The 17,399-nt window shown below is 38.3% G+C and overlaps 1 protein-coding gene across 5 annotated transcripts in view; it reads left to right on the forward strand.

Annotated features, from left to right (window-relative positions):
- TRPM6 (transient receptor potential cation channel subfamily M member 6) overlaps positions 1 to 17,399 on the forward strand; it is a 202,895-nt gene that overhangs the window by 115,562 nt on the left and 69,934 nt on the right. For all 5 annotated transcript variants that reach the window (XM_058695681.1, XM_058695682.1, XM_058695678.1 and 2 more), the window contains 6 exons: positions 1,105 to 1,158; positions 4,463 to 4,615; positions 6,755 to 6,889; positions 8,380 to 8,660; positions 10,115 to 10,343; positions 15,170 to 15,322. In XM_058695681.1, the coding sequence (XP_058551664.1) occupies positions 1,105 to 1,158; positions 4,463 to 4,615; positions 6,755 to 6,889; positions 8,380 to 8,660; positions 10,115 to 10,343; positions 15,170 to 15,322 (1,005 nt within the window). The remainder of the gene's footprint in view (positions 1 to 1,104; positions 1,159 to 4,462; positions 4,616 to 6,754; positions 6,890 to 8,379; positions 8,661 to 10,114; positions 10,344 to 15,169; positions 15,323 to 17,399) is intronic.

Here is a 17,399-nt window from a genome sequence, read left to right on the forward strand (position 1 = left end):
TATAAACTCATCTAAGAAAATACCACAGTAAGACCATAATTAAAGCCAATAATGTGAATAAGGACAAATTGCTTTTATTGAGTTGTTGGAGGCATCTCAACCTAAGGCCACCGTTAAAAGTCTGTTCCTGCAACTTTCCTATGCAAACCCTTTATTGAATATAGACCAGCTTACTCACTGTAAAAACACCATTTGCTCAAGCCAAGCACCCTTCTTGAAATGTCCTTTCTTGGCCTTTGAATCTCACCCTTTCTTCAAAGCCCTATTCAAGGCCTGCCTTTTTGAATATTCCAGTTCACAGTAAATCTGATCTTATGGTACATATTTTTTGCAACTCTTTTTGAACACACACAGTCTTGATAGTTTAGGTTATTTTCTCATGTAAGTCCCTACTCTCTTCAATTAGACTGTAAACACTATGAAGAAAGTACTTCTATTCTTCACTGACTCCCTCAAAACTTGCCTGAGTGTGGTAAGCATTCAATAAGTATTTGTTGATGGAATGTAATTGTGTGATGGATGGGGTTTGTAATTGTGTAGTTTATATATGATAAAGGATAGCTATAAACTATTTAAAATTTATTTTTATCTCTTGAAAAAAATAAAGTTAATTACGTTTTTACTGTCTACGTATATATCTTTTTAAAATACATCTTGGGGGCACCTGGGTGGCCCAGTCTGTGAAGCCCCTGACTTCAGTTCAGGTCACGATCTCAACGGTTAGTGGGTTGGAGCCCCGCGTCGGGCTCTGTGCTGACTGCCCAGAGCCTGCAACCTGCTTCGGATTCTGTGTCTCCCTCTGTCTCTGCCCCTTCCCTGCTCACACTCTGTCTCTGTCTCTTTCTCTCTCTCTCTCTCTCAAAATAAACAAACATTAAAAACATTTAAAAAAATACATCTTGCTTTGAAAAGTATTTCAATCTAATTATGTCTTCTCTTAGAGAGTACCCTTCTAATAATTAATTGGGGTGAGCTTCATTACTAAAGAGGTTGAAGAAAATTTTCAGTATTCTGGGTTATTTGTACATTCTGAAATAAAATATTTTTTCCCCTTGCACGTGGTGATTAAAAGGAATCATTTTTTTCTTTTCTTCTTTATGACAGAAACAAGGACCCACCAATATGCTCTTGCATCATCTTGTCCGAGATGTAAAGCAGGTAACCTAGTTACGAATGCGGACAGATTTCTTTGTGTATTGCCTTAGCTTTGTGATTGAGGTATTGCCAGATTTTGCCCTGTAAAATGTACATTTGGATTTTCCAGTGAATTTCCTACCCTCTTTGCCTCCGACTCTGAATAATTTCATCACCAAACAATACTAGGAAGGTTTTTTTTCCTTATAATTTATTTTATGTTTTTAAGGATTTGATCTACCAAGTAAGTGGCACTAACTAATAATTATTTTCTCTGATAAAATATGAACCGGAGACATATAAAACTTTCAATCAGAACATTAGCTCAACATGATACAACAGTATTGCCAATGATGATAATATTTGCTGAAAATAAAGAAATTTTGTCCTTGTCCGGTTGTCTTTATCGGAGGACTAATATGTGCTTTGCATTGTTTTGTTATTGTTTTGACTATAAGCGATAGCTTGGGGTCCCTATCTTCTTTTGTAAGCCTACACATTGTTCTAGGGAGCCAGGAGGAATCACACTGCTCTATACCCTTGCTGATATTCTGCTTATAGTGTTCTCACTGAACTCTGACTTACGTCAGACTTCAAATAAAATCATCTATTAGTTACCAAACCTTCCCAACTTTTTTTGTTTTTTAATGTTTTATTTATTTTTGAAGAGAGAGAGAGAGAGAGAGAGAGAGAGAGAGAGAGAGACAGAGTACAAGCAGGGGAGGGGCAGAGAGAGAGGGAGACACAGAATCCGAAGCAGACTCCAGCCTCCGAGCTGTCAGCACAGAGCCCAGGCAGGGCCAAACTCATGAACCGCGAGATCATGACCTGAGCCAAAGTTGGATGCTTAACTGACTGAGCCACCCAGGAGCCCCCAAACCTTCCCACTTTAACAGACTTTTATGCCTTAATTCCTTCTCTTTTAATCACCAAGAACTTTTATTCACATCTGCAGAAAATTAGGAGAGACTTTTTTTTGTCCCCATGATTAAAATCCATCCCTGGCACACTTTAAAAGTACTTCCCTCATTTCTCTGAAGTCTGGTTTTCTTGATGGAGAGCGTCCAGGCTTTCTGGCTATGTTGACTTGGTGGGAGAGCCTTGGCGGAGGAAGACGTGTAGTTGGCAAAGTTAGACGTAAGCAAAAGAGTCCGTGGTGATATAAATTTAGTTTGCGTGATTTCTGCTAGATCAAAATAATTCTCCGTAGATTATTTCCTTGAACTTTGATTCTATTACAGTAAGTGAAAGAAAAAGGAATGGAATAAGTTAAATATGCTTTTAACTGGGAGCAACTAAGAGCATTAGTTTTGGTATTCCTTGCAAAAAGTAAATTATGGATATGAAAAAGAAATTATTTACATTTATTCATATGTGAAATATGTAAATACATATTTATATTATTTATTGCATTTATTTATAAATAAGCAAATATACATATGTATATAAAGCCTTATTTCTTGTTCAAAGCTTTGTGAATGTTGTTCATAATCTGTTTGTTTCAAAGATCTTGTTCAGCACCGTGTGTGCCTTAAAAATGTTGAAATAAGTTGGATAGAGAAAGACAAATGCTGTGTGATTTCACTTAGATGTGGACTCTAGTAATCAAACAGAAACAGACTCGCAGATTCAGAGATCAAATTGTTGATTCCTGGAGAGGGCCAGAGTTGGATGGTGGGCTCAATAGGTGAAGGAGATTATACAATAAATACGTCCTGGGGATGTAATGTACAGCATAGGGAATATAGTCAACGGTACGGTACTAACTTTTTATGGCAACAGGTGATAACTAGACTTATCATGGGGACCATTTCATAATGTGTAAAAATATGAAATCACTTTGATATGTACCTGAAACAAATAGGATAGTGTTTGTCAATTATACTTTAATTTAAAAAATGTACCGTGGGGGCGCCTGGGTGGCGCAGTCGGTTAAGCGTCCGACTTCAGCCAGGTCACGATCTCGCGGTCCGTGAGTTCGAGCCCCGCGTCGGGCTCTGGGCTGATGGCTCGGAGCCTGGAGCCTGTTTCCGATTCTGTGTCTCCCTCTCTCTCTGCCCCTCCCCTGTTCATACTCTGTCTCTCTCTGTCCCAAAAATAAATAAAAAACGTTGAAAAAAAAAATTAAAAAATGTACTGTGAATGGTAGTTGAGAGTAACAGTTATGAAGAGGTAGTAAGGTGGGTTTTAAGTGGTCAAAGTAATCTTCATTTAGACCAAGACCCATGTACATGGAAATCTGCTGCTTAGCCCTCCTGCTCACCATTACATGTGTTTTGGTAGCTTCATGTTTTGATATCTTACTTTGTTCTGTCATTCCATGTTCCTTATTTCTATTTGCTCTCCTTCCTTCCATATTCTCGTGTTGTGTGCGATATAGTCCATTTCAATGGAGAGGTGAAAGATTTTGGATCACCTACATTCAGTATATTGAGGGGGAGGAAGAAATTTTCCTCAGTCCAAGGTTCTTCCAGCTGGACTAAGAATTACATTTTACATGCGACAGATTAGCAGGAAAAAAAACACCCAAAGTTTTATTGTGTGCACACAGAGACCCAATAATGAAATTGAGACCTCAAGAAATGACCAAGGCAGGCAGTTTTTATACTTTTCGGACAAAGAGACAATACATCTGTGAGGAATTGACAGGACAAAGAGAAGTTAACTTTGGGAGCTTCGGTTAGTAAGGAGTTCTAAACAGAACTTGGCAGGGGGAGTAAATTAGTAAAAAGTAACAAGGTTGTTTATGCAGCCTTCTCCACTCTCAATTTCTCATCTCTGGTGAAAAGGATGTCTCTTTATCTCGTGGTACAGGGAGGGTACCTTTTACAGGGAGAGTTATTTTCTGCTTTCAAGGGGACGGAGTCAGTCTGAGTGTTTTCTGGGACAGGCTGTCTCTTAAGTAACTTTTATTCAAAATAATATGTCAAAATGGCACATTTTGGTGATATCCTCCAGCGATTTTACTTCTGCTATAGTAGATCCATAATTTCCCGTTAAAAACAATCTTTTATACTTTATCTAAGTGTATTTTATTATAAAGTATGTGTATGCATGAGAGAAAGAAAAAAAAAGAGAGTTGAATGAGCAAATATAAGCACACATTTGATGTCTGTGAAACTAAAAACACATTAAGGCCAAATTCGTTTTTCCATCTGAACAAGCAGACTGTATCAATAGTTGGTCACATTAATCGATCAATGTGTAAAGATGATTGAAAAGCGTGAGTCTGCCTCTTTGCAGTTGACTGGGTTATGTTCTAACAGATGGCAAACCAGACCAAAAAAAGGCACTGAAAGTTACAGTCCATTACATGGTTTTGTTTCAGCATGCCCTTCTCTCAGGCTACAGAATAACACTGATCGACATTGGATTGGTCATTGAATACCTCATTGGTGGAGCTTATCGCAGCAGCTACACTAGAAAAAGTTTCAGAGCCCTCTACAACAACCTCTACAGAAAACGTAAGGTGCCACAATTGGTAAGTACCTGAGTAAAATTGGGGATGATAACTAGGAGTTACGCGTTTCGAAAAATGGCTTCGGAAGTTCAGATGGGAATAGCTTCTAAAACGGACATCTGTGTTTATCGACATTCACTGAGTCTCTGCTACGTGTCAATGACAGTGCTGGTCTAGGTTGGACATAAAGATCAGGAGTTTAGAAACTCTCAGAGGAAACAGATTTATGAATAACTAGCCATAATATGGAACAGGATACAATAGGTGATGTACTGCCATAGAAGCAATGTGTTGAGAAAGATTTGAGGGGAGGATGACCAGTTCTTTTCTCTCCTTTTGAAAGTATAGAGGGGAAAGGCTTACTGGGCTTACATCTGTGAACTCCTAATAGTCCGTAGTCTGGAAACCACAATCTTGGCACAGGTGTGTAAGGGTTATATTGGAAAATGCATGCAGAGTGTACTAGGTAAAAACACACACTGTACATACTTTATTTTCCATCATGTTTTCAGAAGTCTGGGAATGCAAAGTTAGAGTTGCTGCCTGGTTGATTAGCAGAGAAAACATTGCTGGTTTCTTAAAATCGCTGTTATTAACCGGTAGAAGAGAGCCTTTCTTCTTAGAGGTTAACGGAAGTGTTAGAAAAGGTGGTTCAGGGCATTCTGGGGCAGTGACAGGCACAGTGTTGTGGACATGAGGATATGTTTCTGCAGTGGCAAGGAGACCTTTGCTGCTGGTGTCGTGCTGACAGGTTGTGCAGGATGAGACTAGAAAGGAGGTTTGGGGTGGGCTCACAGGAAGAGTCCAGAATATGAGGCCACCTTTATTTATAAAGAATCAGGTAAAGTGAAAGCCCAACTTGTCTGTAAGAAATAAAAGAGCAAAACAAAAAGAAACTTAAATCTCACAGAGAAAATAATCTTCCCTGATATTTCAAAGGCATAGGGATGCACTTGACATATGAGCTCCTTCACTTGAACTAAGTATTCCTTGCTGTGAGGTTCCCTAGGACAGGTATGAGGACTGACTGTGGCCTCGCTGTAGCCCACCCAGCAGGGAACTCGCTAGGCGAGTACCCCTAGTGGTTTTTTCTTTTGAAATGGTATGAAATTACTACCCATTTCTCTGACTGTTTTCTGGTGAAGGAGTAGAGTTATTAGTAAATTCTGATGGTAAGTTAGATTGTAGCACTTATAAACACATGGTTTGGAGTCAGAGAGATTTGGGACAGAGGATTAGTTTTGCTCAATGTGAAATCTTGAATGAGAAACTTAACCTTTCTGTGTGTCATTTTCCTTATCTATAAAATGGGAATAACAATAGAACATCTCTTTCATAAATTCATCAAAAGGATTAAATAAAGTAACACCCGAAAGCACATATTCCTAGTATATGGAGGGTATAGAGTATGAATAATAATAGTCATTATGATTACTACTGACAATGCTATTAATTCTGTATCACAATGATAATGATAATAATTTGAGTATTTTTTTAGAAGTCCAGATCCCATCATTTCTCTAATTTATATCTGTAGAATGTAAACTTAAATAGATAGATAGATAAATAAATAAATAAATAAATAAAGTAGCTCAAAGGCCATAGTTTGTATCAGCCCTTTTAAGAATGCTTCTTTTGGTTTCTCATTGATGAAAGCTTCATGCTGATAAGAAACAAATTATGTTGTTATTGGGTCTAATCACTGGAATTGCAGTGGTGATTCATAATATCTGGAGAAGTTCCATAACTTTCTAACTTAACCTTGGAGTTGTTTGTGAGTGGCAACTTTCTCTTATCAGAACTGTGAATCTTTATTGCCTCTTCTGAACTCATTCCAGATATAGAACATCCATTGATTTTTAATGGAATTTCCACATAGAGAAGGAATGCAGATATATAATAGGGAACAAAAGAACATGTTCTCTCAGACGTTAGGAAATAACTGTGCTTAATAAGGAGGTGATCATGAGAGGCTTTTGTGGGGTGAGTAATTAATTCTAATTATGGGCTAGAGACAGAACCATTGGATACTTGGTAGGATACCTGATACAATATAATGTTTTGTTTTCATTACTGTCTAGAAATGAGATGTTAATTGTCACCATACTAATATTCATTTCCCTTTTTGTTTTGTTTGAAAAACAAAATAACGTATGCCAGCAAGTGACCAGTTTTGCTGAAAGCCGTTCCCAGCCCCCTCTGCACCGAAGACGTCCCTCAGGAAATAGAAAGGAATCCGCAGAAAGCACTCTGCACTCCCAGTTCATTAGAACCGCCCAGCCTTACAAATTCAAGGTACCACTTATTTAGTTTTAGAAATTAAAAAAATTTTTTTTCTTATTTTTTAGAGAGAGAGGGAGAGAGAGAGAAAGAGAAAGAGAAAGAGAAAGAGAAAGAGAAAGAGAAAGAAAGAGAAAAAGAAAGAAAGAATCCCAAGCAGACTCCACACTCAGCACAGAGCCTGACACGGGGCTGGATCCCATGACCCTGGAATCACGACCTGAGCTGAGATCAAGAGTTGGACACTCAACCAACTGAGCCACCCAGACGCCCCTGAAACTTTTTTTTTAAAGTAATCTCTCTGCCCAATGTGAGGTTTGAACTCACAACCCTGAGATCAGCCAGGTGCCCCACTACTTATTTACTTTTAGACTTGAAAATAAAATTGTTCCTGCAGATTAGACCATTTCTTCATTTAAAGTTGGAGACGGGGAGGCACCAATAGACCATCTGCAAGCACCATAGGAAGGTGGGTGCCACTGCCGTCTTCCAACAACTGAGCGCTGTGAGCAAAGTTGCTATTCCACCGCTCCTCGCATTCCCTTAGTTCACTTTCCTCGGGGCTACATGCTTTTGCTCAAGTTTCTGTATACACGATTCCTATGTTGGCTCAAAGAGGTTTGCTTTCCATAGCTCCTAGGATGAATGGATAGTTTATAAAATTACCCTTGATCACCATCAATGAATACAAATTCCTTTTATTTATAGAAATAGAGGAAGCTTATAATTTTCTCTCTTATCCCCTTTTATCAAAAAGAATGATCATTGAATCTTGTTATTTAGCAGGCATTACGTTGGGTGCTTGGTGGAATTTGGGATGCAGATGGGTGGAGAAGATATAAAGATGACTGAGAAATGATCCCACTCTCCCCGAAGTAATATAGTATTGCAGCATGATAAATATTGAAATAGAAATACGCACATAGTGATATAGAAGCCCATGGGGGAGTTAAGGAGTGGCATTTCTGATGGGCTGTAAAGTGTTAGCTTACCAGGTAGAGAATAGTATTTCATTATTACATATTACTATTACTAGAGGAATATAATCAGAATAAAGGAAAGGAAACTTAAAACCGATCAGTTTGGATACATGTTGTCAATACTAGTGACATTGTTCTAAGGGAAAGATAATGAATTGATTTATAAAGTAAGGTTAGAGTAATTGAATAGTTCTCATTTATCCAGTATGTTATTTTGACCTATTTCCTGGGGAAATTAAAAATTGTCATATAGTTATTGGGTCTATCCCAAAGGCGTAGTGTTTTAAGTTGTGCTAAAGAAACACAAGGTATCTCAGCTTCTAGACCCTGGATCTGTCAGACACAATGAGAAATAGATCACCTAAAAGACCAAAATTTTGATTTCTGGTTTATAAAGTTCCATTGTTATTTCCATCTCTTGTCAATGATTTAAAAAATATTCTTAGGATACCTGATATGTTTCATTAGGTCAAATATCATGCATCTGAGTATTTGGGACTCCATTTATATTTTATTTTCCAACAGGAAAAGTCTGTAGTCCTTCATAAATCAAGGAAGAAGTCAAAAGAAGAGCAAAATATATCCGATGACCCTGAGTCTACTGGCTTTATTTACCCTTACAATGACCTATTGGTTTGGGCTGTGCTAATGAAAAGACAGAAGATGGCCATGTTCTTCTGGCAGCATGGAGAGGAGGCCACGGTCAAGGCAGTGATTGCTTGTAAACTCTACCGAGCCATGGCCCATGAAGCTAAGGAGAGCAACATGGTGGATGATGCCTCAGAAGAGTTGGAAAATTACTCAAAGTAGGAGTTCTCTCTTCACTTCATACTAAACATCGACAGTTCTTAGAATGGTTAGACACTTTTATCTCCCTCACCTTAGAACTTGTAAGACGCATGGACTTGTTGCCGTGCATTTCCTGGGCTCTCCTGTAAATAAGGGTCTTTAGGTATTTCAGGGTGCTTTGTGGAACAAGCAGAAGAGAGTCGAGGGTTGGTCCTCAAATTAGGAGAGCTGCGTTTTGGTCTTAGTCCAGCTGTTTACTAATTGGGTGATTAGTTGGCCAGATTTCAGGACTCTGGTTTCCTCACATAGAATGTTCAGTTAATGATTTTGAACTCTCAAACTCTTTGATACTAAGTTAAGTGAAAACTTGTTGTTTACTGTAGTACCTTTCAGGCAGGAAAACAAATAAATGTATTATGTGTCAAAGAACCAGAGCATGATGGCAAAAGACAGAAAAGTTAGAAATAGTTTTGATTTTTTTTTTTATTTTACTACTGAAGCATTATAATAGTGAGGAAAGAAGAGGGGCTAGAGCTAATGGAAACTAATGTGTAATTGTGACTTTTAAGTTTCAGAGAGGAGTGCCTGGATAGCTCAGTCGATTAAGTGTCAGACTTTTGATTTTGGCTCAGGTCATGATCTCACAGTTTGTGGGTTTGAGTCCCACATTGGGCTCTGTGCTGACAGCATGGAGCCTGCTTGGGATTCTCTCTCTCCCTGTCTTTCTGCCCCCTCTCCTGCTCGCTCTTTCTCTTTCTCTCTCAAGATAAATAAATAAACTTAAAATAAAATAAAATAAAATAAAATAAAATAAAAGTTCCAGAGAGGGGCACCCAGAAGGCTCAATTTGAGCCCTGAGTCAAGCTCTGTTCTGACAGCTCGGAGCCTGCTTGGGATTCTCTCTCTTTCCCTCTCTCTCCGCCCATTCCCTGTTCTCTCTCTCAAAATATATACACAGTTTAAAAAAAAAAAAAAAAAGATTCCGAGAGAATAGCAGGGTCTGCTTTTTAGAGTAAACAACCTCCCCAAAAATGTCTCCAAGTCTAGCTTCTTACTCAAGTCATCTATGTATTTTCTAAAATGTTAAGGAAAAAAAGGGTGACCCCATGATTTTCCTTAATCGCTAGTTCAGTATTGAACAGTCTTTTCTGTAAGAAAAATTCTTTATTAGGTCTTGTCAGAGAGCCCCAAACCAAGCTATATATAGCCTGGTTTGTAGTGTAGACAGGCTTCTCCCCATGGATAGATAGCTCAGCCATGCCTGGTGTAAACCAAATTCTGGAAAGGGAGAACCGTTCATCTGAGCAGCAATCACTTTCAAATAGCTTCTGCAATCTGAGGTTATTTTGTTGCTGTTCATTCTTTTGCATCGGTCTTTCCTGAGTCTCCTCTCTCATCGTTTTGAATGTTACTGGGACTCTCACCTGCATTTTTTTTTTTTTTTTTTGCCACTGACTGTGTGTCATTACAGACAGTTTGGCCAGCTTGCCCTGGATGTGTTGGAGAAGGCATTCAAGCAGAATGAAAGAATGGCCATGAAACTGCTGACCTACGAACTCAAGAACTGGAGCGATTCCACCTGTCTGAAACTGGCCGTGTCTGGAAGGTTGCGGCCCTTCGTTTCACATACTTGCACCCAGATGCTGCTGACAGACATGTGGACTGGGCGTCTGAAAATGAGGAAACATGCTTGGCTAAAGGTACATTGACTCACAGAGAACGCACTGGTGGTTGCCAAAGGGGAGGAGGCTGGGGGGATGGGCAAAATGGGTGAAGGGGAGAGGCAGGCACAGGCTTCTAGTTATGGAATGAGTAAGCCACAGGGATGAACGGCACAGCGCAAGGAAGGTGGTCGGTGGTGCTGTGGTCGTGTTGTGTGGAGACAGACGGTAGCTACACTTGTGGGGAGCACAGTGCAAGCATGGAGGTCTCAAGTCTCTGTTCTGTACACCCGAAACTAATGTAACCTTGTGGGTCAGCTGTACTTGAATTGAAAGAAAAAGGTGTATTTGGGGCGCCTGGGTGGCCCAGTTGGTTAAGCATCCAACTCTTGATTTTGGCTCAGGTCATGGTCTCATAGTTCGTGGGATGGAGCCCCACGATGGGCTCTGCGCTGTCAGTGCTTGGGTTTCTCTCTCTCCCTCTCTTCTTGCCCCTCCCCTGCTCATTCATTCTCTCTCTCACCAAATAAATAAGTATACTTAAAAAAAAAAAAGATGTATTTACTTGCTGTATAGAATTTAATATTGGTTTACTCTGAAGGTCTGTATTCTGGACTTCATTTTTCCCTTGTTGTGGAAGAGTATATTCAGGAAAGCCAGTTAGTATCTTTGGCTCTCACAGATGAGCCGGGGTCTTCCCAGGGGAGCCTCTGACACTACTTTATCTCCCGGTTTCTTTTTTTAAAAATGGGGATGAGGGGCGCCTGGGTGGCTCAGTCGGTTAAGCGTCCGACTTCGGCTCAGGTCATGATCTCGCGGTCCGTGAGTTCGAGCCCCGCGTCGGGCTCTGTGCTGACAGCTCAGAGCCTGGAGCCTGTTTCAGATTCTGTGTCTCCCTCTCTCTCTGACCCTCCCCCATTCATGCTCTGTCTCTCTCTGTCACAAAAATAAATAAACGTTAAAAAAAAATTTTTTTTTTTAAATAAAAAAAAAATAAAAATGGGGATGATTGTACCAACTCTGTCCATCAAAAGGCATTCTCTTGTGAAGGTGGTTAGAAGTTGGAAGCATATACAAACATATACAAGATTTCATTCCCTTTTTTTTTTTATTTTTATTTTTTTATTTTTTTAAAATTTACATCCAAATTAGTTAGCATATAGTGCGACAATGATTTCAGGAGTAGATTCCTTAGCGCCCTTTACCCATTTAGCCCATCCTCTCTCCCACAACCCCTCCAGTAACCCTCAGTTTGTTCTCCAGATTTATGAGTCTCTTCTGTTTTGCCCCCCTCCCTGTTTTTATATTATTTTTGCTTCCCTTCCCTTATGTTCATCTGGTTTGTCTCTTAAAGTCCTCATATGAGTGAAGTCATATGATTTTTGTCTTTCTCTGACTAATTTCACTTAGCATAATACCCTCCAGTTCCATCCATGTAGTTGCAAATGGCAAGATTTCATTCTTTTTGATCGCAGAGTAATACTTTATCGTATATATATATACGTATATTATATATACACGTATATATATAATATACGTATATTATATATAATATACGTATGTATATATATACATATGTGTATATATATATACGTATATATATATATATATATATACACCATATCTTCTTTATCCGTTCATCCATCGATGGACATTTGGGCTCTTTCCATACTTTGGCTATTGTTGATTGTGCTGCTACAAACATGGGGGTGCATGTGTCCCTTTGAAACACCACACCTGTATCCCGTGGATAAATGCCTAGTAGTGCAATTGCTGGGTCGTAGGGTAGTTCTATTTTTAGTTTTTTGAGGAACCTCCATACTTTTTTCCAGAGTGGCTGCACCAGCTTGCATTCCCATACAAGATTTCATTCTTAGTAAACTCCATTACCTCTGATAATTATAACAGAACTAAATGAGCCTTTTTAGTGAAATTGTTTTCATCTTAAGAATATTAACCAACAATAAACTAAATAAAATCAACAATTTCTGTTCTCTTCATCCAATGTGATGTTTTAGGGAATAATGCTTATTTTATTTTATTTTTTTTAAAGTTTATTTATTTTGAGAGACGGAGAGAAGGAGCATGAATGGGGGAGGAGCAGAGAGAGAGGGACAGAGGGAACCCAGGCAGGCTCCACACTGTCAGTGCAGAGCCTGACGTGGGGCTCTGTCTCACCAACTGGGAGTTCATGACCTGAGCCGAGATTCAAGAGTAGGACACTTAACTGACTGAGCCACCCAGGTGTCCCTTAAATGCTTATTTTATAAAGCTGCCCTCAAACACATTTGTTCACCCATTTCCAGATTCTTCTACCCATTACAGTTTGGCCTCACCTCTCATCTTGAATTATCAAGAGTAATTTAGTTAACTACTAAAAACATTAGACTTTTGACATCAAATCTAAAGCTTTTGGTTATGGTCAAGCTTATAAAGTCCTTATGCTTATAAAAACTGAATTAAAAGGAATAAAGCATGAGAATTAAGAGATACATTAAGACTGTGTATTATTTTATTTTTCCTGCAGTTCTTAAAAATTGGTGTCCCAAATAGGACGACTTTCTTAAAAATATGTTTTTGTTGGACACACTATAGAAAACACAAAGAAATAAAAGGCATAATATATAAAATAAATAAAAGAACTTGCACATTTCAATTCCACCAATGAGATTGCAAAAATAAGAGAAATTGAATCAAAACTTATTTCACATAGATTCCTCTTTTAAAAATATTGGATAAATAACAGCTGTTTCTAGAAGTTCTCCTTTGATCTGTTTTGATTTCAACTTTGGAAATGATGAAGCAGAGACATGAATGGGTCCACCTCTAGCTACGCAATCTCTGGCAATAACTGTTTTTAAATGTGTAGAGAATGAGATGGGGTAAGTTGGCTGCAAGTTTGAGCAGTAATTTTCCCCATGGCTGTGTCCTGTACATAGTTTAGTTTGCTAGAAATCCTTTTTACTGAGAACTTAATAACATTTTGCTCCTCATATACCTTGTATCAACAAAGAGACCTAAGTGAAACAAGACTGAATGTTTTGCCCCAAAACACAGTGAGTCGAGAAAGAAGTCTGAATTAGCTACTTAAAATCTCTGAGCTGCAAGAAATCGCTCTCCCTGTGTAGATCCTGATTCCTCAGTGTTTGGCTTGTGAGTTTTGAGAACACATTTGCAAATGATTGTAAGGTGTCCTGGTTAGACTAATTCCAAGTGCATGAAGACTGGAGGAAGACCTTATAGGGTCTGGTGGAAGAGAAAACTCATTTAAATACTTATAGGGTGATAGGCTCCAACTGATCCCTTGGGAATGGGATATCGCTATCCTTGAGTAGTGTTTCATGAGGCAGTTGTCCTGCAAGGGCCAAGGGCAACAGAATGTGGAGTCTTTTCGGGAAGTGGGTTAGGAATTAATTAGTGTAATGTCATCATTGTGCCTGGTAACTATGATGTTTCCAGACCTAGAAGACCGTGTGTATTCTGGGTTCCACATCTGAAGAGAAAGCATATACTGTTCACACAAACAAAACCCTGTCAAAACTGGGACAGTCCTGAAAAACTTCTTATAGGAGATCAGGTTTTAAAATACAACAAAAAGTCATTTAGGCAGTGAAAGTTGACCAGGATATGACTTCAGTTTATTTAATCATGAATGGTGTGCAGTCAGGGTTAATTGTATTTTTGTTCACCGAATCCCAGAGAACTAAGGCCTGATTTTAGCTTGAAAGAAAAGTAGTGCTCAAGAAGTTGAGTTGTACAACGTTTAGTAAATCTCCTACACTATTTATTCTTAAAAGCCATATAAATTGAACGTAAAATAATCTTTTGAATTAAAAAAATCTTTTGAATAGCCCATAAATACATGAATAATAGCAATAATGATGAAGGAACTATGGATATCTGGATGTATACCTTCCTTGGGATTTACTGGCAAAGAAAATATTTGTGTAGGATGTGAGGTGAATCCACCAGAAGGTGGCACTTGGCATGTTTTTATATTCTTGATTTCATAATATGAATACATTTTAATGTGTTTTACGGGATAACTACTTAATGGCATTAAAAGGTTATGAAAGCAATATGCTCATGCTTACTGAAAAATAATACTTCTTACTGCCTGCTCCTACGGATAAATAATTACAGTGTAGTATACATATTTTTAAGCCTTTAAATGCATATATGTGTATGTACATATCTTCTTTAATTTTTAATTTTCTTTTTGCACAGCAATGGGAGCACACTATATATGTTATTATATAGTTTGCTTTTATTCACATAACAATATAACTTGGATATCTTTTCATTATATTAAAAATTGCCTTTATCTTTTTAATGATTGCATAATATTCCACTCTTAGGTTGTCCTACACCAGCTATCCCTTTGGAGATGGATATTTAGGTTGACATAGACTTTTTTTTAAGTTTATTTATTTACTTGACAGGGGAGAGGGGGCAGAGCGAGGTAGGGAGAGAGAGAATCCCAAGAAAACTGTACTGTCAGTGTAGAGCTCGACACGGGGCTCGATCCCACGAATCGTGAAATCATGACCTGAGCCAAAATCAAGAGTTGGACGCTCAACTGACGGAGCCACCCAGGTACCCCAGGTTGACATAGGTTTTTTGCTATTACACATAACCCTGCAACAATCATCCCTATACACATGCACTTGTATTTATGAGTATTTCTGAGAGAGACACTTCTAGAATTGGAATTGAGTCAACAAGTACATGTCGAATCAGGTTATCAACTGAATGGGGGATAGGTCTGACACTTTATGTACGTGAAAATCTTCATTTTGTTACTTGGCTAATACTTGTGACTTGTGTAACTCTTACTGTTTATTTTGCTTTATTTTCTTTCCAAGATCATCATAAGTATTCTTTTTCCACCCACCATTTTGTCATTGGAATTTAAAAGCAAAGCAGAGATGTCACATGTTCCCCAATCCCAGGACTTCCAGTTTGCGTGGTATTATGGTGACCAGAATGCCAGCAATGCCAAAGAAAGTGCTTATACGGTTAGTACCATATCCCCAGGAACTAAGTTTTCATATGCGTTCGTACACATTTTCATACACCTGCACAAATGTACACATTCCCAAAATTTGTTTAGGAAACAACTTATTTAACAATCTTAGTCATATTATCTATGATCAGGCATAGCATGTATGATATGTCTAATTAACCCCCATATATGATTAAGCAAAATATCCCATTTCTTTGGGAAATAAAGTCTTTATTCTGCCTTGATGGCTGCTTCACTTTTCATTTTCCCTTGTGACAAGTAGAATAGAGTTACTGTTTCTCTAAAGTTACAATGAGGAATGCCTCATATCCTTAAAAATCTTTATTTGTAAAGATGCAGGTTTAGAATTTGCATTATCTTTACTGTTTCACTGCACAATTTTTTTTACATTCGTTATATCCAGTGACCCACTAATTTTACTTGAGTTCCCAGCTGTATATGCTTTCCTGAGTGACTTGAGCTACTGCTCTTGCAACCTGTCTTCATTGGAAAGTCCCCAGTATTCTGTCTGTGCATGTATTTTTTGCTTTTTTGTCTCAGCTTGGATCATTACTTATAAACTTATTACTGAGTGCAGTGACCGTCTTCTGTTGTACTTAATATTTTAATGAGGCATCTTTAGTTAGCGTCTTTTTTGGATATGCTTTTGTACTTGTGAAGTATTTGTTATAGTATCTAAAAATGTATTCAATAAGTATTAAATTCAAAATAATTATCATTAGTGGATATGGCTGACGTCTGTTTTGATTGGGTGAGCATCCATTCTGATTGGTTAATGCCCCTATCAGATCAGTTGTTAAATATTTTGACTCTCATGCCTGCTTGGGTATATATGTATTCCTCTCCTCTACCCTCTCTCCCTTCCTTCCATCCTCACTTTGCTAAGGCTGATGTTTTATCTGGGGTTCTCAGAGTATAAGATGACAGGTGCATTCTAACCTCTGTGGAATGCGTGAGCAATTATCTTGCCAAGCTGGGCTAATCAAGTTGTCGCAATTGTGACTGTGCTGGCTAGATGATATGGTTACTAAGCACAGACCATTTCAAGTGTTTTTTTAAGGGAAGATAAGAAATGCAGTGTTGGCTTAACACCTTTAGAAATAGAATGAAGTCTTCATATGTGAGATATTTTGTTTGAATTTGCTCATTTATATGTTCACACTGAGTTAGTTTACTGAAGTGAACAATGGAGAAAGCTGCTTATCTACCTACCTGTCTATCTATCTATCTATCTATCCATCCATCCATTCACCCACCTACTAATCTATAAACAAGTGTATAAATATGTTGGCAGTTGGTAGCAAATAGTCCTTTGCAAGCGGATGTAACTTCACTTTTGGCTTTTACAGGTTTCATGGAAAGCTAAGCTCCCACAAACACTTAAGGCATTGTAGATAGCTGGAGCATTCCACTAAGTAGTCATTCTCAAAGGGGAACTCTTAGAGTAGGAAGTCCTTCCTTAAGTGGCAATTAACTGTGCTCTTAACATTGAAAAATATGGTACCTTCTCACAATTCCCTGAAAAATTAAACTTTGGCTGTACTGTAGTGGTTCTGTTTATAACAATTGCCCACCTGGATGCTTTGGACATGGCCATATCAATTTATCAACTAAATTAATATTTAATGGCCACCTACCATGTGCCAGATAAGATACAATGTTCTGGGGACACTGCATGGTGGCTTCTGCCACCATGGGGCTTATAATCAGGCAGAGTACCCGCGATACCTCAGCATTATTCAATTTAAAGCATTTATTAAAAAATGCTTCAAGTTTGCCCTGTTCTGAATGGATTATAATCATAGTAACAATGTTCTCTTGTCTATGAATTTAACTAGAGCAATAGTTTTTGATTACCTGCTTTGCGTTTGGAATTTTGCTAGGCAGAGAGTCAGCATTTGATGAGACGGTAAGATTTCACACTGCTGATTAACTATAATATGCTTGATAAGTGGAAGAACACAATTTGTGTTCTATATTTTGGGAGAAAAGTGAAGACAGGTAGCTGCTCTTTTAGCAGGACTTTGTAGTTTGTCCTTGTGGTAATAGTGGGTGATGATGAATATAAC

This window comes from Neofelis nebulosa, chromosome 12 (genome assembly GCF_028018385.1).
Source record: "Neofelis nebulosa isolate mNeoNeb1 chromosome 12, mNeoNeb1.pri, whole genome shotgun sequence".
Taxonomy (NCBI): Eukaryota; Metazoa; Chordata; class Mammalia; order Carnivora; family Felidae; genus Neofelis; species Neofelis nebulosa.